The following is a 23591-nucleotide window of genomic DNA, read 5'->3' as shown; positions in this document are numbered from 1 at the left end:
CTTTTTAAAACATAGCACAGAGATTAGATCTAGGGTCTTATGCCTGGCAAATATGTGTGTGTCCCTTTCAATCTATAAATTTCTGTCACTTAAAGTGTGTGTTTTAATAAAAAAGCATTATATCACTAATTACAAAGCAAAACACTACCTGTCCATGTGTCAAACGGGTAGCCTGACATTTCTAGAATCTGGTTGGAAATACTACGGGTCACCTGCTTCCTTCCCTATGGGGGTCAGAGTTCACAGCACAAGACAGACCCACTGAAGGATCTGTTGCCTAGTGACTCCTGGAGACTCTTCTTGTTTTTACCATGGGCAGTTGAGGTAGGACCCAGAGAGAAGGCAGGGAGCATGCCGGCCAGTACATGCCCAGGCTGCCTGAGCAGGGGACCACTTGACCCACCTCAGAGGAGGAAGATAGGCTGGCTAGAAAGGAGTCACAGGCAGGGTGGCACAGTTCTCAGTGATGCCCAGCCTGGGCTGATGTGCCCTCCAGATAAGCAGCCTGCTAAACACCCTAAAACCCCAGCCTCCATGAGAGCCCCATAGCCCCCAAGGTTACAAGAGGGGAGCCTGAGAGACTCACTTGTGCCCACTGTGGCAAGAGCAAGCTTGTCCAGGAAGGGCTGCAGCCACTCCTCACATGGGGCACACTAGCACTCAGTCTGGCTTTTCACTCACAACGCAGACGGTCCATATTTTCACTCTACGAACCATGCACACGGTGTGAAGTGCAGTAAACAGGAGTAGCTTGTGGATGGGCTCTACGTTTCATTTCTAAAGTAAAACTGCAAATGGCAGCCGCTACAGCCATCCTCACGCCACCCTCTGGGCCACCGAGTGGCTCCTTGAGCAGCGGTCACACCTTGTCATGCCTCAATCCCTCCTTTACTCCCGAGTCCCTTCCCGGAAACCAGATAAGAAGAGAAGGCTTACTAAACCCAAGCTACTGCAGACAGATGGCTCACCAACAAGCCCCCCATTCTCATCAAGGAGGAACAAGTGACATGGGCTCCCAGTTCTGTCCCGTCAGCACTGTCACGTGTGCTCCATAGGCCTCGGTGGGGCTAATTTCCCCCTGGAAAAGGATCTCCCTTTCTGACCTCCCGTGAGTCACACACACCAAGGCTCAGAACAGGAGACAACACGCACTTGCTAAATTAATTCCGGCCATCCTGTCCTGACTGGGAACACATCACCCTCCTCTGGGACCTACAATCAGGCACTCAGGCACAAGCTTGTGAGAAGAGATTTTTGAGACAGACATTGCTTTGCCATCACACCCAGGCTGAGTGTGGGTGCAGAGCAGCAGGCAGTGAGCTATCCTTCTTACCGCGGGGTCTTTAGTGCAGCAGGAGAATGGCACACCACATCGCTCTCGGCTTGCATTGGAGTCTGTGCAGTTGAAGTAAATATTTAGGTTCCAATCGTCAGCTCCAAAAGCCCCGCAGCACTGCCACTGGAGCAAACATGAAAGTTAGAGAGGACGTCTCAGCGTGGGGCGACCCGCCACCTGCACCCCACCCATCCCTGCCAGGTCCGGCACCTCACAATTCATTTTTAAGTTAAAATGGACCTAGATGGGCCCTGTAGAGCCTTCCAAAGTAATGTAGGCTGAAGTTCCTATAGATGGTTTGGCGTGGGATGTAAGTGGGGAAGGGAAGGGCATTGTACGGCAGGGCTCGAGATGAATGTGGCTTGGCCATGTTCTAGGATAAACCAGAACATTCTAGAAGGAAAAATAAAATGCTAGCAACAGTGGTAACACAGAGCGAGGCCACTCTGGTTGTGCTTGAGTTTCGATCTTACTTGAATGGTTCTTAGTGTCACTGAGCGTACGTGGCATCAGATAAACAGTGGACACTTGGGTGAGTTCTGACATGTGTGTAACAAGGTAAACAGCAGCCACTTCACAGGACAGGGAGCGAGTGGCAGGGCTGATGTCCAGTGGTACTGTGGGCAAACACGGGTCAGGCAAGCCCACCCCTCTAAATTCCTGGAGGCTTAACTTTTCATTATTTTTGCCTACATTAAATTTTTTAAAAGAGCTTATTTTCATGTTCAATTCAGCTCTTCTGTGTTTAAGATTTATTTTTTTAAAAGATTTATTTTATGTGAGTACGCTGTAGCTGTCGCTCACAGACACACCAGAGGAGGGCATCAGATCCCATTACAGATGGTTGAGAGCCACCATGTGGTTGCTGGGAATTGAACTCAGGACCTCTGCAAGAGCAGTCAGAGCTCTTTACTGCTGAGCCACCTCTCCAGCCCACAATTCAGTTCTTAAATTCAGTCTAACTCAGTCTTAAATGGGGACTGACTATGGGCTCCTCCTGTACTGGATTATCTTGGCTTCTCAAATAAAACCAACCCGTGGCCATTTTAAGGCTTTCAGGACCAAAGAGCTATATTGAAATATTTTTAACTCTAGAACAGAAGACCAGGATCACATGAAATGGCAGTGTTGCCGAGTAGAGCAGGCAACACACACAGGTTCTGCAGGCTCAGCTGCTCCTCTGGGCTTAGGCTGGACACCACAGGTAAAGCCTCATTCGCTCTGTCATGCCAACTAGCCAGGGAGAATGCCCAAGAAACAGAGAGCTTGTGTGCACTATGGCCCAACAGCACAGGGAAATCGCCAGAGTGAGTGGGACGGGGCTCACACCCAAGGATGCTTGCTCTAGACAGCAGCCACTGAGTGAAACTAAGACCTCAACACCCACTCAATGCTGACAAAGTGTGGCCTTCTTGACTCAAGGTAAATGTGATCCCAGTGAAACCTATCCTACTCAGAGCTAGACCTTGGTCCCCTGAGCCTCTGTGTGCTCCTTGATCTTGCTCTAAATATTACTGCCATGGATGACACAGACCAAGGTGGCTTGGCTTACTCATTGCTTTCCAGTACAGCTGTGTGAGGACCTGCTCATCTGTGGGCAGGTCTTGGGCCTAAGGTGAGGCCATGTGTACCGCTGACTGTTCCAGTATCCATTTGTATCAGACAATGGCTCAGCTTTATTCTCATTTTTCTCCCAGAAAGAGTTCAAGTTCTGCTAGTCCAAGTCCAATGAGTGGCTCCTCGTGCATTTTGAGTGACATGACATCTGCCTGTTTACCGTACGGGAACAGTCAGTCACATAGTCACGTTCAGACACCTGTGTGACAGGCGGGGCCTGCTTATCTTCCACTTGTTAGAAGGCAGCAGGCCTTAGGAGTCGCTGAGCTTTTGGTTTGGACTACACGCATGTGGTATCTGGATGGGCACATCTGAGGAACTTTACAAACAAATACCCTGCTAATCATACTACTGTGAGCTACAGGGGAGGGAATAAGGAAAACTCAGATTTAATCAAATCAAACTCTAAACATATATAAAAGCAATTCTCTTCAAAGGCTGACAAGGGGACATCAAGGTGATCGTGTTTTTGCTTGAGAGTTTTATCTTCCTCTAATTGAACACAAGTTGGGAGAAGTGAAATCAGAATGTTTCTCTTTGAGATACAAACGTGAGCCATGGAGCAAGGAAAAGGAAACAAAGAAACAAACAAACAAGCAAACAGCCAGACACCAGACAGAAAAGTCAGCTGGACGGCTCCAGCTGGCAGACACACAAAGCATTATGGGAGAAGACGCTTCCACTTGGAACTTACGTATTCCTGGGTGAAGTCTATGAGGTTCTGCAGATCAATGTCATCTCTGTAGGCTCTGATGTTGTTGTTAATAAAGAAATACAGCTGGTCTTTGATCCAGTCTTTGAAAACAAATGCCAACACCCCAGCAGTGAGTTCCAGGAAGAAAATAATTCCCAGGAACACAGAAAACTAAGACAAAAGAAACACACAACAGGGAATGGGTTACAAGGCCTTAGATCACAGGGAGTGAGTGGCTCCTCTCTGAAAGGGACTGTAATTACATTCAGTTGCTACACATCTCCAAACTGGGGGCCTTCTGATTCTTAAGGTTTGTTAATGGAATATTACACTCTAAGAAAGGACTTTTAAAAATTAGAGATCACTTCATAATCACATTTTAGAGTCTCTGGTGTTCCATTTGATAATTAACCAACAGAGCCCAAATCAAACATTGAGTAATAGGAATTTCTCATTAGATCCACATTAAGGCCTAATGAATTGCTGGTGATTAATGGACTGCCAGACACGGGAACAGCGTTCTGTCTGACCTCTAGGAAGCCTCTTTCCTAACTGGAAAGGTAGATTACTTTGTTTCACAATCACCCGTCACTTGCAACTGTGGCTTGACTCTTCCTGCACTACATTATCCCGTTGGATTCGCTGCTTTAACACCTCCCTGCACCTCCCATACCGTGTGAAATAGATCTGCTCATCATAAAGAGGTCAGCGGGGGAAGTAGGAGGGGCTGTGACTGAGACCAGAAAACAATTTCCAATCATGGAAATGAAACCGTGGGCTCTCTCTTGCCTCCTGCCTGGGAAACACCAACGTCAGGAAACACTTTAAATAACGCCACAGTGCAATCAAAAGGGACTTCTGGCTAAGGCAGATAACAAGGCATGCTTGAGAGCATGAGGCCCTGGGGTAACCGCTCAGAACCCTGGGGAAATTTCCCTTCCACCCCGTTACTTCAAAGAGTCTCATTTTAGTCATCCTGACTGCCGGCTCTACCCACGGCCATTTCCACACCTCCTTCCTCCCACATCTTTACCCTCTGCAAACCGGTTTGTGATCTTGAGGTGGGGGCCGTGGTGGGTGGACAGTGGGGTGTGGCATGGAGTAAGAGGCGGGTCTTTGTGGGGGACTGAGGGGAGAGGGCCAGAAGGACCAAACCAGTGCCTGACCAAGTCTAGTGCTGAAGTGAAAATTCCACTTCTAAGCCCTTGCCTCAGCCGTCCATGCTTTCCAGGGGCTCCTGTCTATCTGTCCTCAGTGGGAACATAAAATGTAAAGTTCTTATACACAAGCAGTACCAGTAATTTGTACCTGGAAATAAAATGTTAACTTCTTAATTATGAGTGATACCTATAATTTCAAATTATGTTTTTCTTAGAAAAGAGAAGATGAGTGCAACCCCCTTAACCTGTAGTGAGTACCGCCCCGAACATGGACATATACAGTCCTCACACCGCAGAAAGAATAAAACCTAAGATAGACACAGCCAATTTCCAGTTGCCCTGGGAAATTCTCTCAAGTTATATGACACACACACACACACACACACACACACACACACACCCCGAGTCCAAACTCAATATCAATTATTTGGCAGAGGCCTACATGCCCAGTTCTATGAACTAATGCCCTCAATTCCGAAGGTACCAAAAGTGACCAGAAGCTTTGTCCGATGGTATCAGTCAGCTAGGAAATGCCACTTCTATTTCACAGTCCTGCCTGTAGGATTTTTCCCCAGAAATTCTCCTCGTCTTAGGACAATCTGATCTCTGAGGTTGTTGGAGGCACGGTGACTTTGTTTCCTCCTTACCTCACAGCTTCTGCTCAAACAGACCTTTAGGCCAGTTTCCATTGTTAGTTCTAAATAAAGAAAGGCCATTTAAATAGTCTCCAAGAAGGAAAGCTAAGAAGTGATTCTTTTCAAATCTAATGTGGGACTTTAGGGAGGGGGTTACTATAATAAGTAAAACCACGTTCAAGGGAACCACATTAAAGGGACCTCGTATTTGGGAGCATGGAGGTTTCACACTGTTAGGTTGGGTCACAGCAAAGCTGAGTGAAACCAGGTCCCCACTTTGAGATGCCTCCTAAGTCTGGCAAGGCCGGCAGGCCATGGTCAGGGACAAATACGCTCCGGAGGGACTCCATCTCCAGCGGTCTTTGACTCAGTGAAGAGAGGGGAGAAGAGAAGGGGGGAGACCACACACGCTTGTGTAGAAAGAGGACAGTCTGGAAAGTAAGACAGCTCTAAGCATGGAAAACTAGCGCCTCCCATCATGCACAGGGAAAAGGACGCTAGCTCCTCATTAGACTCTCTCTGAGAGAAATGACCTACAGGTCTTCCATAGCCCCAAGGCTTTCGGGGAGCCAGAGCTGGGCCAACTTGAAATGGGTCACCCTAGAATGGGTATGGGAGGCTCTTAGAGATGCTCATGGAAAGATGCCAGAGAACATTCTAGAAGACATGGTGGGGTTGGTTGGAGAGTCACGCACCGTGAGGCTGTTCAGACTAGTTCTAGAACAAGCTCTCAGAACTCTAATAAGAGGCACAGCAAAGAAAGTTGTTCTCTAGAAATTCCCCTACCCTCCCTCATCATGGGAAGGCAGGTCCTTCTGATCCTTTCTCTGTTCTTGGAGAGGAGAGTGAAAACTTTTTCTACATCACTAGAATGCCAACCTCCTCACACAATGGGGCCAAACTCAATCCATACCAAGTATCTGGCAGAAACTGACAGGTACTGGGCCCTGTGAGCTGAGTCTTCACTCCCCAAAGGTATAGAAAGCAACCTCAAGTTACATTTGAAGTTACACCAGCCAACAAGGAAGCTGTCTTGATATTTCACATTTACCATTCTTCTTATTTCAGATACAGGTACATTGTAGCCTATGCTGTTACTCCGTTGGAAAGGAGCCCCAAAGGCTTTCAATGTTCATTCTCTTCTTTGCCCCAAACACTTCACACCTCCTGCTAAAGTCCCTCCTCTACAAGTGGAGGACTTTCACCTTAACTGTATCACCATGTTTATTCAAACTGCATGGCTGGCTGGGGTATAGAAGCTGGACCAGTGCTTAGTTCCCCTAGGCTATTATCTCTGTAGCTTTCTACTTACAACATTCTCCATCAACACTCGTACCTACAACATCCCCACCTCCACATCTCATTCCTTCCTAAACTACTTTAGGGATTGAAGCCAAGTCTGTTGCATATATGTACAAAATTCCTATGCATGGCAGGACTGGATCGTATTTATACTGCCTTGGAGGCACGTCTAGGGCAAGGAAAGAGTGGGCAAGATTGAAGAGCTCTCTTGAAGTTAGAGTGGCCTGGGCTTTATTTTTATTTATTTATTTATTTTTTTGCCCAGGCCTTTGGTACGCTTACTGTCTTGCCTGAAGTTAAGACTGTCATCTTACAAGAGTCTGGAGCTCCAGCTGAGGGCAGAGTCTGCAATACTTACAAACTTGAGAAGGAAGGTGTTTTCCCGCAGTGCTCCGATGCACCCTGCAAACCCCAGAATGAACATCACTCCTCCCACCACGAGGAAAAGCCAGACTGGGTCAAAGCCACCGAGGTCGGTGATGGACGAGATATTGGACAGGACACCCTGGGGGAGGAAAAGAACACATGAGGACACAAGGTCAAGCTGCTGGCAAGTGCCATCCCCTTCCAAAGGACTCCTTCAGCAGTCATCTGGCAACCTGGGATGACCAAGTTGATCAAGATACCAAGAGAGTGAAGAGGAAGGGGGAAAAGGAAGGGAACAGGAAAACAGGAAGTACGAAGGGAAAGACTGAAGGATAGGGAGGGAAGGTGGGAGGAAGGGAAATGAATTTCTTTGCAGGATCCACTGTGCTTATATTTTGATGAATATAAGCCAAGCAACAAAATAAAAACACTGTTATCAGCTCTGGATGGAGAAAATATAGGTAGTATCTTTGCTTCAGTGCCCCCAAATACAGGCTGTTTTGAGTAAAAACTGGATGTGACAACAAATACACTGCCTTGGACAGAAAGAAGTCATTTTAAGTCCCCCAGGGCAAGCCCTTGGCATATCTCCAGAAATAGGGGGATGGAGGGGGGGCTCTAGGAACTTGAGAATGAACTTTGCAGGTCTGGCTGCAAATATTCACAGGCTTCCCAAGGTAAAACACTCCCCCAGACACCACCCTTGAGCCTCACGAGCGGCTCCATCAAGTTCAGGTCCCAAAGATCCGCTCAGGGGCTCTGCACTCCATGCCGGAGGAATTCGCTACACTTCAGAGGCTGAGATTAAAACAAACAAAAGTCACTCCCTTGCTTTCAATTCCTTTTTCTTCTACTACCTAAGGAATCCAAAGTGATTTTATTTCTCCACGAGCAATGCCCGTTTAAAAGAACTTCTTTCTGAAGTGTGAGAGCACGTCAAAGCCTGCCAGGAATTATGAAGCTGTTTCTCTAAAATGTAATGTGCTACTTACATTTGGTCTGTGGAGACCAGTGACAGTGTTTTGGGAATTGAGAATCTGAAACACCCAGAATCATCGATATTTTATTTTTCTATTAATTTTTTTTGGAAACCTCAAATCCAATCAGTTAATTAGTGCCATCCAATCTCAAAAAGAGAGTGAGTATCTTTTTGCACAGCACGGCCACCGACCTGGATCAGGGCTGACGCAACTGAGTTTGGATGAGGAAAACCTAAGTCGGAGCAGTCTGGTGATGGGCTGAAGGTCATGGGTTATTTTAGAACTGGAGCAGATGTCTATCTCGGCACTTCCTGATGAAGCAGGCCCCGCAGTTGCCTCCATGTGCTTCCCAGGCAGTGCCAATCAAACCGGAGTGTAGGAGTTTTAACTTTCAATCCATTTGAAAGTCGTTGAAACATTTGGGGAACAGCATTTTAGGGCTTTTCAGATGTTTCTTTTTAGGAGTGTCAGCTTAAGAAAAACAAAATGTGTTTAAAGGAGAGCTACAACACTAAACTAGAACGTTTTAACTTAGTAGAAATGATGGAAGCTTAAATAAAGTCAGAGAGGAAGGCTGGGCAGTTTCAAAGCAGGGAGAACGAGGGTGTGTGGCACAGAAGGTGGCATGCAGCTGCACCCTGCAGGGGATGGCGCAGACCCATGGCTAGGCCCAGTTTTGTGTTTAAGCTTAGAATTAGGACATTCACCCCAGCAAGGGAAACCCGGGGCAGAAAACACAGAAACACCAAAACAAACCTTCACTTACACAAATGATGCAGAGAAAAAATGTTGCCAGAGAAATCAAATAGAATGTAGCCAGTGGTTATCAAAGCCCAGCGCTGAGGAGGACAGCCCCTTGGCTTGCCACAGATGTGAAAGTCTTCACAGATTGTTCTGTTAGTGGCCCAGCCGGCTTTGAGTGCACATGATGCAATCTGAAAAGTCCATTATTGGAGAGATAGACTTGGTTTGCTTGGTATGAAAGACAGAGGCGGAGGTGGAGGGGAGAGGGAAACGTGTTTCTTTCCCCTCACAATTTTTAATTAGATATTTTAAATTGACGAGTCTGAATTGCAATGTTACTTTGGAAGTACAATGTAGCATTTCAGTAGGTGGCTACAGTGTGTGATGATCAGATTGAAGTAATTAGCATAATATCAACTCCGGATGCCTGTCACTCCTTTTCAGCAGTTTTAAGTGTATTAAGTATTTACAGTGTCTCTGTGTGTGCATATGTGCAGTGGTGTGTGTGTGTGTGTGTGTGTGCACACCAGAGGTCAACTTTGGGTGTTTGTTATTCTTCAGACATCATCCTTTTAATTTATTTTTTAATTTTATTTATCTTTCTGAGATAGGGTTTCTCAGGCTAGAGAGATGGCTCAGCCATTAAAGGCTAGGCTCACAGACAAAAATATATGAGATACGGTTTCTCACGGGAGCTTGGGACTGGATACTTAGCCTGCCTTGTCTGGGCCACAAGGTTCCTCCACCTCTCCAGCTCTGGACTACAAACAGAAGCCACAACCAGTTTCTTACATGAATGCCCAGGATGGAGTGCCAAGGTCCTCATGCTTGTCCACCAAGCATTGTACTCACTAAGCTATCTTCCAAGCCCTATTAGGTTTTTACATTGTATTTGGTTATATAAGGCAAGTATAACTATATAGTGTACTTTGAACTAGAATTCCACCTCCGACCACCAATCCTGCTAACCTCCTTTTTCCCATCCCTCTAGTCCTTTGTTTCCCTAGACAATGTGACCATCACGTTCACACCATCTGTATACACATGATTTTATGTATATATAATGTCTGATGATACCCATGAGTGAGAGAAAACATTGGAATTTGTCATTCTGAGCTTGGACTTGTTTGCCTAACTGAATGATCACCATTATTCATTTCCTGCAAATGACAATTTCATTACCCTTCATGGATGAAAGCACTCCATTGTGTGTGTGTGTGTGTGTGTGTGTGTGTGTGTGTGTGTGTGTGCACACAGAGTCTTCTTTATACAGTTCTGTATTGGTGAACTTACTTCCATGCCTTAGTTATAGAGAGCAGTGCCACCACAGCAAACAGTGCCATGCAAGTGTCCTTGTCCTGTGTGGATTGGAGAGGTAGACAGCTAAGGCATATGGAGGGACTACTTTTTGTCTTTTGAGGATCCTCCACACTGAGTCTCAGTGACCTGATTAGTTCATAGCCCACCGGCACTGCATATGGGTTCTCTCTGCTCACATACAAACCACTGTCTGCCACCGTTGTCTCGATGACTGCTATTCTGACAGGTGAGATAGGATCTCGATGTAGTTTTTAATTTACAGTTCTCTGATGGCGAGTTGAACAATTTTTTTGTGTGTTTATTGGCCATTTGTATTTCCTCTCTTCATAACTGTCTGTCCACTAGCCCATTTATTGTTTGGTTCATTTGGCATTTTCTATTTCTTTGTATATTCTAGAGATTAGTCCTCTGCTGGATGGCAAAGCTTCTCTCCCATTTTGCTGTCTTCATTCTGATGCTTCCTTGGCTGTGAGAAATTTTGCCATTTCAGGAAATCCTTTCTGTCAACTTCTTTCTGAGTCCTTACTGCTTCCTGACTATTGGCGGATGTCAATATATTTTTTTAAGATTTATTTTACTTTACATGTGTGTACATGCACACCTGTGTGCAGGCATCTGAGGAGGCCAGAAGAGGAGTTAGAGTCCCCTGGAGGTGGAGTTACGTGTGAGGCACCAGACTGGCCACTGGGAACCAAACTCTAGTCCTTTGGAAGAACAGCGAGCATTCTCAACCACTAAGCCACCTCTCCCGCCCCACGCCAGTGTCTGGAAATGTTTTCCTCCCCATTGGTCTCTGAGTCTTGGATCCATCTGTAAATTATTTTTTGTGGCTAGCAAGAGATAAGGATCTAGCTTCGATCCTGCACCGTTTGTTAAAAAGACTCTTTTCTCCGTTGTATAGCACTAAAATCTTGTCAGGAATTCAGGCGGCTGTAACTGCTTGCCTTTACACCTAGATCCTCCGTGCTGTTCCACTGACCCAGGTGACTATTTCTGTGTTGTTTTACTACTACAGCCCCGTAGTCCCTGAAACAGGCGATGAATCAACTTCCAATTGTTCTTTTTTTTTCCTGAAGATTCTTTTGTCTACTTGGGATCTCTTGTGCTTCCAGATGACTTTAAATTGTTTTCTTCTATTTCTGCAAAAAATAGCACTGGAATTTTGACAGGTATTGAACTGAATGTGGCGATTGCTTCTGGTAGCATATTCACAATTACGTTTCCAATCCATGAGCATGGGAGGTCTCTCCATCTTTCTTCGGTCTGTTAAGGTTCTCATAGTAGAGTTCTTTCGCTGCCTTGGTTAAGTTTATTCCAAGGTACTTGTTTGGTGACTGTGAATGGGCTGTGTCCCGGCTTACCCTCTCAGTACGTTTGCCACGGCACACAGGCAGGCATCTGACGCTGTGAATTTTGTATCCTTTTGTTTTGATGGAAGTGATGAACGGCTTTGAGTTTTCTGGTGGAGTTTTCAGAGCCTCTCATGAGTAGATTAGATCAGCTGCACATAGGGACACTGGTTTCCTGTTTGTATTTTTCCCTATCTCACCTTATTGCTCTAGCTAAGACCTCAGGTGCTATATTTAACAGAGACAGAAGTCAGGGTGAGGGGAGAGCTCACTCTGCAGGCGGAAGGATCTGGAGCGCTCTGGTGTGCACATAAAAGCCAGGTGTAGTGAGTGGTATGTGATTCTAATTCCAAAATCAAAGTAGGGAGTGGGAGCAAGCAGATCCTGGAGCGTGGTGGCCAGATTAACTGCGAAGGCGGGCTGCAAGTTTAGTAGGGTGCCCTCCATTGAAAGCTAAGGGAAAATAGGGAAAGGTGACTGAAGCTCTGTTCTCTGCATACGCATACTGCACACGTGTGTGCACACTCCCAAACTGCAGAGTGGAGAAGGCAGGCACCCTTGGCTTGTTCCTGATTTCAGTGGAAACGACTCAGCTTTTCTCCATTTAGTATAATTAGCTATAGGTTTATCACATACAGCCTTCCTTGTTGAGCTACGTTCCATCTATTGAGTCCCTTAAGGACTTCATTTGGATTTACTTTTATTATTTTAAACCGCGTGTGTGCGTGCGTATGTATACAAGTGAGTGCAGGTGCCCACAGAGGCCGGTCATGTCAGACTCCCCCAGAACCGCAGTGAGAGGCAGCAAGCCTGATGTAGGTATTAGGAACTGACTTGTCTTTGGCAAGAGCAGTACATGCTCTGAACTGTTGAGCCATCTTTCCGGACTCCTCGAGAACTTTTATCGTGAAGGGATGGGGGCGGGGGCTCTGTCAATTTGTATCCACAGTGATGACCATGTGATTTGCACACTGGAGTCCACACATGTGGTGATTACATTTATTGATTTATGTATGGTGAACCACCCTTGCAGCTCTCAAATGAAGCCGATGTGATTATGGCGGATGATGATCATTTGATGTGCTCTTAAGTTTGGTTTGCAAGTACTTCGTGGAGAACGGTAATTGTGCATTAGGGAGATTAGTCTATGGTCTTTTCTTTCTGTCTTTCTTTCTTTCTGTCTTTCTTTCTTTCTGTCTTTCTTTCTGTCTGTCTGTCTGTCTTTCCTTCTTTCTTTCTTTCTTTCTTTCTTTCTTTCTTTCTTTCTTTCTTTCTTTCTTTCTTTCTTTCTTTGTTACCGTATCTTTATGAGGTTTTGGTACTCCAGTAATGGGACTTCATGAAATGACAGCATTTCTCCCTCCTCTATGTTATAGAATAATTTGGAATACTGTTCCTATTTAAAGGTTTGGAAGAATGGGAAAGGACTCATCTGGACCTGACCTTTATTTATTTCTTTATTTTAGTTCAAAGTTGTTTATTGTTGTTGTTGCTGCTGTCTGAATATTTTAAAAAATAGATCTAAGTTATTTATCTAAACTTAGCTTAGTTTTGGTAGGACATATGAGTCTAGAAATTCATTTCTAAAAGTTTTAGGGCTACTGATTTCTGACTTTCATTGGTGTCTATTACAGGGCCTCCCTTTCTATCTCTAATTTTATTAATTTGCACCGACTTCCTTTTGGTTAGTTTGGCTAAGAGCTTGTGAATCTTGTTTATTTTCCCAAAGATCTGTTTCACTAATTCTTTGTAATTTTAGTGTTCTATAGCATTAATTTCTGCCCTGATCTTGACTCTTTGTTTCCATCTACTGGTTCTATGTTTGGCTTGTTTTCCCAAGGCCCTGCCTTGCACCATTAGCTGGTTTCTTCTTTTAAAATTATTTGTAAATGTTTTTGATGTGTACGGGTGCTCTGTTTGACTGTATGTCTGTCTGTACTCCACATTCATGCCATGGAGGTCAGAAGAGGGTATCGTCTCCCCTGGACATGGAGTTACAGTTGCAAGCTGCCATGAGGGTGCTGGAATTAAACCCGGGTCCTCTGGAAGAGCAGCCACTGCTCTTGACTGCTGAGCCATCTCTCTGCCCCTGAGCTCTAGCTTCTAAGTGTACACACTTGTAGCTATGAACTCACCTCTTAGGACCACTTTTCTTGTACCATTGTCCAAGAGTGTGTCGCTCTGTGTCCACAGCCCTGCACACTCTCCGGTCCCTCCTGCTGTTTGTTTTTAGCTTTATCCCACTGCGGTGGGGCAGTGTGCACTGTTCCCTGAGCTCTGGAGGAGAATGTGTGATCTACAGGGTTTGGGAGAACTGTTCCACAGATGGCTCCTGGTCCCTCTGACCTGTGTCGTTTAATTTAAGAGTTTCCGGGGTTTGTTGGCTGCCTACTGGGGAGAGTGGGGTGCTGACATCACTCACTATTACAGGGCGAGGTTAACCTCTTTGAATCCAACAGTGTTTATTTTATAAAATTAGGTACGCACATGTCTGGTGCACACATGTTTCAAATTGTGACTTCTTTTAATCAGTACTAGGGAACTTTCTTTAGCTCTTCCACCTAGGTGGTTTAACGTCTATCTTTGTCAGATATTTCTGATATACCCTGATTTCTTTCCAGTTCCACAGGGCTGAAAAACCCTTCCATCCTCAGATTTTTGTCTCTGATGATAAAGTATTTTTCTTGAGGCAACAAACAGATGCGCGCGCGCGCACGTGTGTATGCACCTGCATTTGTGGACTAGTATGTTGAACTTTAATCATGATCTACCTTAGCTGTTGAGAACCGCTCTCACTGAGCTCGGAGCTCACCAATTCAGCTAGACTGGCTGGCCAACGAGCCCTAAGGTTACATCCTCTCTGCCTCCCTAGCGTTGAGTACAGGCGTGTGCTGCTGCAACCAGTTTTTCTCTGTGACTTCTGGAACCAGGAGGTGCTGGCTTAGCTAGGCCCTGGGTTTGCAGTCTCTACGGCCTACTTCCAAACAGAGATCTCACCTGGCTTGGCAGGAATACAATTACTGTCTTTTTAAATTTTATCTTAAAAATTAGGTTTATTATGTCCATGAGTGTTTTGGCTGCATGTATGGGCACCACATGCACACGGAGGTCAGAAGACAGTGTCAGATCCCTGGAACTGGAGTTACAAATGGTTGGGAGCAGCCATGTTGCTGTTAGGAACTGAACACAGGACCTCTGGAAGAGCAACAAGTCCTCTTAACCACTGAGTCATCTCCCTAACCACTTACCATTAAACACACAAACACGCACACACATACGTGCACACATGTGCACACACACAAACACATCAAGGAAAATGCATCACAGATTTTTGGATGTCTTTTCCCCTTCCTCCCGCCTGTTCCATGTTTCTTCAATTCCTCTTTCTCTAATGCACCACCCCCCATCCCATATGTTCTTGAAGTTTCTACAGGTGTCGCAAGCTGGCCTCAGTTCATGATGCTCCTGCTTCAGCTTCCTGAGTACTGGGACTTTCAGTGTGTACCGCCACACTCTGATAGGCTCCATCCTAAATAGCCATTTGTAGCCCAGCAGTCTCTGACAATGGACACTGAATGCTATGCTTGGTGGGATAACGTGAGGGGGGGGGGGTGCTGAAGAGATAGCTCAGTGGTTAGCACGTGCTGTGCTCGCAGAGGACCCAGCACCTACTCGGTGCTCACAATCACCCAGAATTCTAGTTCTGGGGAATCCAATCTCCTCTTTTGACTTCTGAGGGCACCAGGCATCACGCATGGGGCAAACAGACATACATTCATGAGACACACTCATACATTTAAAATAAATAAATAAATCTCTCTCTCTTTTTTTAAGCATTCTGTGAACAACCTCTGTTACTATATTGTAGGAAAGATTCCCAAATGGGTGGGGAGTTCGCTCTTAATGGTCTACGGGCTCTTCCAAACTTAGGATTCTTCTAGGATTTCATTAATTAAGGAAAAAAAATGGGTGTTTTATCTGTGACTCACATTCACAGCAAAGCTCAGACTGTCCTCAAACACTTCAGTGATCCATGGGCGAGCGTAAAAAGCTTAGATAACAGGACAATTATCTAGGTGGCTTTGCCAAAGCCAACAAACATGCTCCAAATGAAAGATAAAATTCTTCCCTGAATGGAAAAAAACAACAGTGACCCCAATGAGTGTACTAGCAGATCCTCACTCCCCTGTCCTCTCTGCTTTGGCTTTACTTTGAGAACAACTTGGCTTTTCCAGCAGCTCATTTGAATACTCCCCCTAGCCTGCAGGGACACTTTTAATTGAGGGGCTTTCAACTGTTTCTATGGAAACGGTGATAATTTGAGGGCCTAGTTTCCTTATCTAATTCTGAATTCCAGGGAAAGACAGTGCTGGAGACAGGTACCACCGAGTGCTGGGGAGCTCTGTGCAGCACAGGGAGGACCCCCTGAGGGCTTCACTTTTGATGGGCTCGGAACACACCCAGGTTGTTATCAGTTGTAAATTAATTCAGACTTTTCTCCCCAGAGTGGGAAAAAAAAACTACACCATAGGAACAGATGACCTTACATGCATTGCTATTGTGGTGCACATGCCTACAGTCCCAGCATCCGGGCGAAAGCAGGGGTCTCAAGTAGGAGACCAGCCTGGGCTAGAGACTCTGAAACTAGCCTGGGGCTAACACACACACACACACACACACACACACACACACACACACACACACCAGAGAGAGAGAGAGAGAGAGAGAGAGAGAGAGAGAGAGAGAGACACAGAGAGAGACAGAGAGAGACAGAGAGAGACAGAGAGAGGAGAGATGGGGGGTGTTCCCAGAATATAAATAGCAAATAAAAGTTGTATTACCTAATAAGCCGGATATTTTTAAAGTTGTGTGTGTGTGTGTGTGTGTATGTGTGTGTGTGTGTGTGTGTGTGTTGGAATGAATAAATCCATATAACACTCATTACCTCACACAGCTATCCTTTTTTTTTCTGGGAAGGACATAATACATCCATACTTAGTACTTCACACTGAATATACTGTATTCAGTGTGTCACTTGGAACGAGGCTAGACTCCTCGATGTGGAGGGAAAGCAGGCTGAAGCTCCCACCTGTGCATCAACACCTGCCTCAGAGAACTGGTCTATTTCTGATGACACAGGACTTCCAAACAACCTGCATGCATTCCCGATTTTAGACTACAAAAGCGATGGGAGCCAGGGACACATCTAAAGTCACAGGTAGGTCAGCCAAGTGTAAAGTAGGTGCTGAGATTCGCAGTAAATCCTGAGGAGCGTGTGAGGAGGAAACGGCAGCCACCTGGTTACCAGAAACCCGTGGAGCCCACCCTCTTCCGTGGGGACTCCTCTTCTTCATCCTCTTCATCCTGGTCAGTGCTCAACAGCTTCTCAAGAGCCCTGCCCACCCCAGAGAGCAGGGAAGCCTCAAGTCCCTCTACTGGGATGCAGACATTTATGACACGCATTTCTTTCTGGGGACTAGAGCTATGAAAGTGCACACCAAGAACCACGTAGCCATATGTGACCACGTGTCGGGCTAATTTACACCACAAGGAGAAGAAATATAAAGGAGGTGCTCAAGAAGACACCACAAGAGCAGGGAGGATTCCATCCATTCAGTGGGAGTGCAAGCCTGTGGCCCCAGCCCTTTGGGGTGGAGGTGCACGGATTAAAAGTTCAAGGTCGGGGCTGGGGATTTAGCTCAGTGGTAGAGCGCTTACCTAGGAAGCACAAGGCCCTGGGTTCGGTCCCCAGCTCCAAAAAAAAAAGAACAAAAAAAAAAGGTCAAGGTCATAGTTAGCTACATTGTTAATTCAAGGCCAGAACATACAAGACTCTGCCTCAAAACACCAAACAGAATATCAAGAGGAGGGAAAAAATAAACCTAACAAGGATTAAAAGAAAAAAAAGGTTCTATTTGGGTTTTTAATCTTGACCCAAAGAATCCTGCTTTGATGACTCCTGAAAACTTTAAAGGAGACATACAATGTCTTAAAGCTCACACTCTATGCTGGAAAGGGGGGAGTATTGTTTAGGGGCATCGGACGAGGGGTAGAGAGAAGTACTACATTTGAACTGGTCACTGCTCCTGCCTAGCTGGTGTTTCCTGCCAACAGCAATTAAGACTGGTCCTGTCTCATTCATGAGAACTGGCTTTCAACTCTGCAGTATCAGAGAGGGGCACTCTGGACGGAGCCTGGCAACCCTTGTGGCTACATGACTGACCAGTAAGATTAACACGGCTTAAGCCTAATTCTGCATGCAAAGCTGAATATTGGGCTTTCGAGTTTAAACACTAACTTTTACATTTTTAAACTTACTTTTCAAAAAGAGCACAAACTGTCCTCTGGCGACTGTCCCCCATGGCTAGAGCTGACATTATAAGTACACACATGGGCTAGCACTGGAAGGTGACAGATTTTACCCTTTTTCTACCTGTATGCTGCAGGCATGGAGGGGCTAGTGAGGCCAAACATGTTGGTCTTGGCGGAAGTGGAAAATGGCACCCTGAGATGCTGAGTCTAAGTGGAGGGAGACGTGGAGGGACTGGTCACGTGTACTTCCTATTGCCAGTAAGCATGATAAGTAGATGCAGAAAAAGAAGGAATGAGAATAAGAGAAAACAATGGTGGTCAGTGTGTGTGTGTGTGTGTGCATGTGTGTATGTGTGTACATGTGTGTATGTGTGTGCGCGTGTGTATGTATGTGTGCATGTGTATGTGCATGTGTACATGTGTGTGCATGTGTGTACACGTGTGTGTGTGCATGTGTATGTGCATGTGTGTGTGATTCAGAATATTAAGATCATAATAATAGAAGCTGATATAAACTGGACAGACACATTCATAAGCTTGCCTCATATTCATCCTGCAATCTGGCCCAGATTGTGGCTGTCCCAGCAAGTGGGAGAGGAAAACCAAATCATTTGTAACATAAAGCGCAGCTAGAAACACGAGGTACACATCAGTCAATCACAGAGGTGAAAGCAATGAGTGTCTTCAACAAACCGCCTTCCCAGAAACTGGACAACTAGCTTTTGGAATATCAATTTGAAGCCGTAAAGACACGGCCCTCCTGTAAAAACAGGCTTTCATTACTCAGTGTATTGGGCCAGAGCTCAGCAGACACCAGTATGTGTCGAAAAGGAAGACAATCGGGGAATGTGTCTGGAGCAGTATCAATACTGACAGAACCTGCCAACAGACAGCTATAAGGCAGATTGGTATTCCAGCAGCTCAGACAAAAGTCTGTGCCACCATGGTGAAGAGAACACTCTAGAGACACCCTCTTGCACACAGTAGTCAAATCTGCAGTTTCCCCGTGAGCCTAAACACAACATGGAGAGTAAACCAGACAAACACTAGCTAGTTTACAAACTCTTCTTTGAGGGCTGGAGTGCAGCTCAGCTGACAGAGACCTTGCCTAGCACCTATGAAGCCTTGGGTTGGCGCTGCAGCCCCTCATAAATGGGCGAAGGAGTATAAACACCTATAATCCTGACCCTTGGCAGATGAAGGCAGGAGGCTCAGGGGTTAAGGTCATCCTCAGCTGCAGAGTGAATTCAAGGCCAGCCCGGGCTAATATGAGGCCTTGTCTCAAGAATAATAAAATTAATTGCTCTTAAGCTATTAGAAACATAAAGTTTGTGTGCCCTTATGGGATCCCCACAGAACGTGTCCACAAATATACACACTGTTGTATTTAATTCGAGGCAAACACCTATCTCTAACATTTCTTCATGGTCAGAGCAATTGAATCCTTTTGTGCAGCTCTCTACACTACACGGTGTGTACTCTATGGTCACTACGGATCGCACGGGGAACACCGGAACTTCTGACTCACACCTAGAACTGGTCAGTCCTTCCCCGACACAACCTTCCCTACTCCCCTAATTATTGCTGCTATGCTAATCTCAGCTTCTCTAAGTCAACTTCTTTTTTTTTTTTCTTTTCTTTTTTTCCCAGAGCTGGGGACCAAACCCAGCTGAGCTAAATCCCCAACCCCTCTAAGTCAACTTCTTATGTTTCTACAAATCAACTCAAATACGAGTGAGGTCATCTAGGGTTTTTTTCCTGTTATGTACATGGATTATTTCACTGACAAAATAATCCTCCAATTCCATCCATGCTATCACAAACCATAGGGCTCCATTCCCTTTACGGCTGATAGTGACCCACTGTGTCTGTGTACCACATTCTCTTTATTCATACTCCAGCTGATAGGCAGGTAGATGGTTGTTTTTAAAGCCTATTCTGAGTGTGCTGGAATGAGTATGGGTTTCTTTACAATATGTTGACTTCCCTTTCTTGGGATTTACAACAGAAGTAGAATCACTGGGGCAAATGATTATGTGTGTGCGCAGTATATGTAAACATGCATGTGTGCCCTCCTGCTATGTATGTGAAGTATATGTAAACATGCATGTGTGCCCTCCTGTTATGTATGTGCAGTGTATGCAAACATGCATGTGTGTCCTCCTGCTATGTATGTGCAGTGTATGTAAACATGTATGTGTGCCCTCCTGCTATGTATGTGAAGTATATATAATCATATATGTGTGCCCTCCTGCTATGTATGTGAGGTATATGTAAACATATATGTGTACCTGCCTGCCATGTGGGAGTCTGCAGAAGCCAGGCACTGACACTAGACTCTTTTCTTCAACTGCTTCTCCATCACTTTTTATTTTCAAGACCTTCTCTGAACCTGGAGTTTACCATTTTGGCTACACTGTCTAGCAAGTCCCTGGAATCTTGCCTCTGTCTCCCGGTACTAGACTTAGGTGTATGCCACCTGTCCTGGTTTTACAGGGGGATCTGGACTCAGGACCTTGTACGTGCATAGTAACCACTTCGCCCCCTGAGTCACCTCCCCGGACACGGAAGCTCTGTTTCTAGTTCTTCATTTGAACTAAAATGTGCCTCAAATTCAATGTGCAATCCAGGCAGGGGTGGAACTCATTGTGATCCTCCTGCTGTAGCCTCTTAGGTGTTCAGATTACCTGCATATGCCATTTCTCATGGGTCCAACCTTTAATTCTTTTTTTTTTTTTTTGAGGGACCCTACTCCTTCCTCCACAATGGCTGTTCTAATTTATATTTCTGTCAACACTGTGCAGGGACTCCCTCTCCGCATCCTCATCAGCACTTGTTAGTATCTTTCATCTGACAAAATTGTTTTGTATCTCTGCTTCTCTACTTACAGCCTACGTGACGGTAGGCAGGCTGCCTCGCTGGCCTGAGCCTCGCTTTACACATCTGTGAGATTATTCCACATACCACAAGGTTATTATGAGGATGAAATAAATCAAGTAAAGGCGACCACTCTGCTAAGTGAGTACCTGGCACAGAAAAGAATCCAGGCAGGCTGTATAGTCCACATCACTGTCACGTTAGAACAAGGGGAAGCCACCTCATCCACAGGACTGTCTGAGAGGAAGGATGTTCTGGCTGATTTTGTGTGTCAACTTGACACAAGCTGGAATCATTGGAGAGGAAGGAGCCTAGTTGGTCAGCTGAGGAAATGCCTCCAGGAGACCCAGCTGTAAGGCATTTTCTCCCTTAGCGATCAACGCGAGAGGAGCTATCCCTGAGCTAGCAGTCTTGCGTTCTATAAGAAAGCAGGCTGAGCTAGCGATGGCAAGGAAGCCAGTGAGCAGCACCCCTCCCTGGCCTCTGCGGTAGCTCCTGCTTCCAAGATCCTGCCTCAGTTCCTGCCCTGACTTCCTCGGTGATGAACAGCAATGTGGAAGCGGAAGCTGAATAAACCCTTTCCTGCCCAGCTTACTTCTTGGTCCTGATGTTTTACCTCAGCAACAGAAACCCTGAGACAAATTCTAACACACACGCATGCCGCCAGAGGTGATACTTGATCCAAGTGCTTGCCTAGGGAAATCTCAGGCCGCTCTGTTGATTTCGAGCAGTGAGGCACCAGGACCTGGAGCTTGCTAATTGGATCTTTGTGGGACGGGGAGGGGATGAAAATAATAGAAGCTGTAGAGAGGAAGGCAGAGGGGAAAACCAGGAGAGAACAGAAGCAGGACTAGGTAAAAGTGTCTATGGGTACCCAGTGGCCCGTGGCACAGCAAAAGTACAGAGAAGTCACAGGGACCCTGCACAGGCAGAAGCTGGCTACTTCTGCAGCCAGGGAGCTGACAGTACACGGTGGCCGTTGGAATCAGAACTCTGCAATGACCTTCCTATGGTTGCTCAACTCCAGTCTGTCCCCGTGAGCTCCGGCTGGCCGACGGCTTGATGAACATAGTATGTCTCAGTAAGAGTGTGGAAACACCCACCAGCCTTTGTCCCCACCCCCTCACCAGCACCTAGCTTGCCCAGCTATCTCCATGGCTGAAGCAGCTTCTCCCTCATGGTTCCGCAAGAAAGGAGTCTGTTCTGGGTAACAACTTCTTCTTCAAAGAGGTTGCTTTGCAAGCACCAGAAACAAAAAGGCAGACAAAGCCGTGGTGTGCTCCACACCAATGCACTTCAGGAGTGTCTGTGGTTTTCCTCAGCGCCAGCACAGAGCGGCCTCTGTGTGCCACCTGGCAGGCTGCAGTTCCTTCTGTCAACCCACACAGAGAAGAGCTGCAAAAATAGCACGAATGCACCCCAGGGTCTGGGGCTCTCCCGCCTTTGCATACACAAGCACATTCCTCCCAACTGCCGGACGAGAGACAGAGAGGCAGGCGTATGAAATGCGCACAGACCCAGGGCAGATGACTTTCGCTGAGGTATTTATGACACTGGGTCCTGGTTTCCCTACTCTCCACACACCAGGCCATACTGCGATGGTGGGCCTGAGAACTTCCGAACCAGGAGAAGAGGGCTCACAAGGGCAGGTGCGACATTTCAAAGAGCACGCAGCTACTCGTAGAGGGGGTGCTCCTGGAGACTCAGACATGTGTTTTTGAAGGATGTCCACAGAAGGACCAGGCAGGGGACTGTGGAAACACATCGAAGGCCCTCCAAGAATGTGCCATGGCAAAGCAGTTCCGTCCATCTACAGGATGGATGAAGTGCTGCAGAGGACGGGGATGAGGAGTGCCAGGAGAGCCTGTCAGGGGACGTGATGGGGTAAGAGCAGCTTGGCTCATACCGAGTAGAAGAGCTCACAAGCAGGAGAGCAAGCTGCTTCAAAGGTCTAATATTCCTTCCATTTCACCTTGTCAAGAAAGTTCATCAGCGTGACTCAAGTAATCCTTTCTTGCACATTCAAAACAAACAAACAAAAATCTTCATGAGGTATCTTTGAAGAGACAGAGAGGGGTACAATCATCCCCGTCTCCCCTGCCCTTGTGAGCGTGGAGATGCTTCCCTCCCTCTTCTGGTTCGGAAGTTCTCAGGCCTACCATCACAGTATGGCCTGGTGTGTAGAGAGTAGGGAAACCAGGACCCAGTGTCATAAATACCTCAGCGAAAGCCTACACAAAATCTTGCAGCCAAGCAGCTGTTGGGAGAGCAGCTGGGCCAAGTTCCCAGGCTGGCACTGCTCGCAGGTAGGGAAGACACGGTCCCCGCCCACACTAGTGACAGAGCTCTACCAGAAGTGTCCCCACATTCTAAGGTCCCCATGTCCCTTGCCACTTGCCAGATTGTTTCCTGTAACTATTCAGAAAGAAGGAAATATACTTAGGAGCATTCTGGTCTTAAACAGAATGTTTAAACAGAAATAGCAATAAGGTTTGGGACTGAAAACCTCTCTAGCCCATTAATATGTTGAAACACAATCCCTGCCGACTATTGACAATGACGTTTTGAAGGATATTAGGCTTAGAGAAGGTTATGGGGCTGGAATCCCCATGACACGACAGGGGTCCCTCTGAAAAGAGACCAGAGCCCACCCTCTCTCATCCTTCCCTGTGCAGATGCAAGGAGGATTCACCCGTCTACAGACCGGGTGACAGCCTTCTCTTGGAATGGGATAGCCAGCGTCTGATCTGGACGGCCAGCCTTCAGAACTGTGAGGGACGAAGGGCTATCATCAGTCACTTAGCCCGCAGTATATTATCTTGTCTTAGTCTGCAGCCTGAAGTTGATGCCAAGTACTCTATCAGCTGCGGGCATTTAGAGTAAGGTTCAGTGACAGCCC

General features: G+C 46.3%; 1 protein-coding gene across 8 annotated transcripts in view; it reads right to left on the bottom strand.

Moving 5' to 3' along the window:
* Window positions 1-23591, bottom strand: part of Tspan5 (tetraspanin 5) — a 163599-nt gene that overhangs the window by 6547 nt on the left and 133461 nt on the right. For 6 of the 8 annotated variants that reach the window (NM_001004090.2, XM_087627909.1, XM_087627910.1 and 3 more), the window contains 3 exon segments: window positions 1334-1459; window positions 3648-3818; window positions 7103-7249. In NM_001004090.2, the coding sequence (NP_001004090.2) occupies window positions 1334-1459; window positions 3648-3818; window positions 7103-7249 (444 nt within the window). 8 annotated transcript variants of the gene reach the window in all.

This window comes from Rattus norvegicus, chromosome 2, assembly GCF_021556685.1.
Source record: "Rattus norvegicus strain SHRSP/BbbUtx chromosome 2, alternate assembly SHRSP_T2T, whole genome shotgun sequence".
Lineage (NCBI taxonomy): Eukaryota > Metazoa > Chordata > Mammalia > Rodentia > Muridae > Rattus > Rattus norvegicus.
Note: the sequence above shows the minus strand (reverse complement) of the source record. Positions and strands in the feature narration are given on the sequence as shown.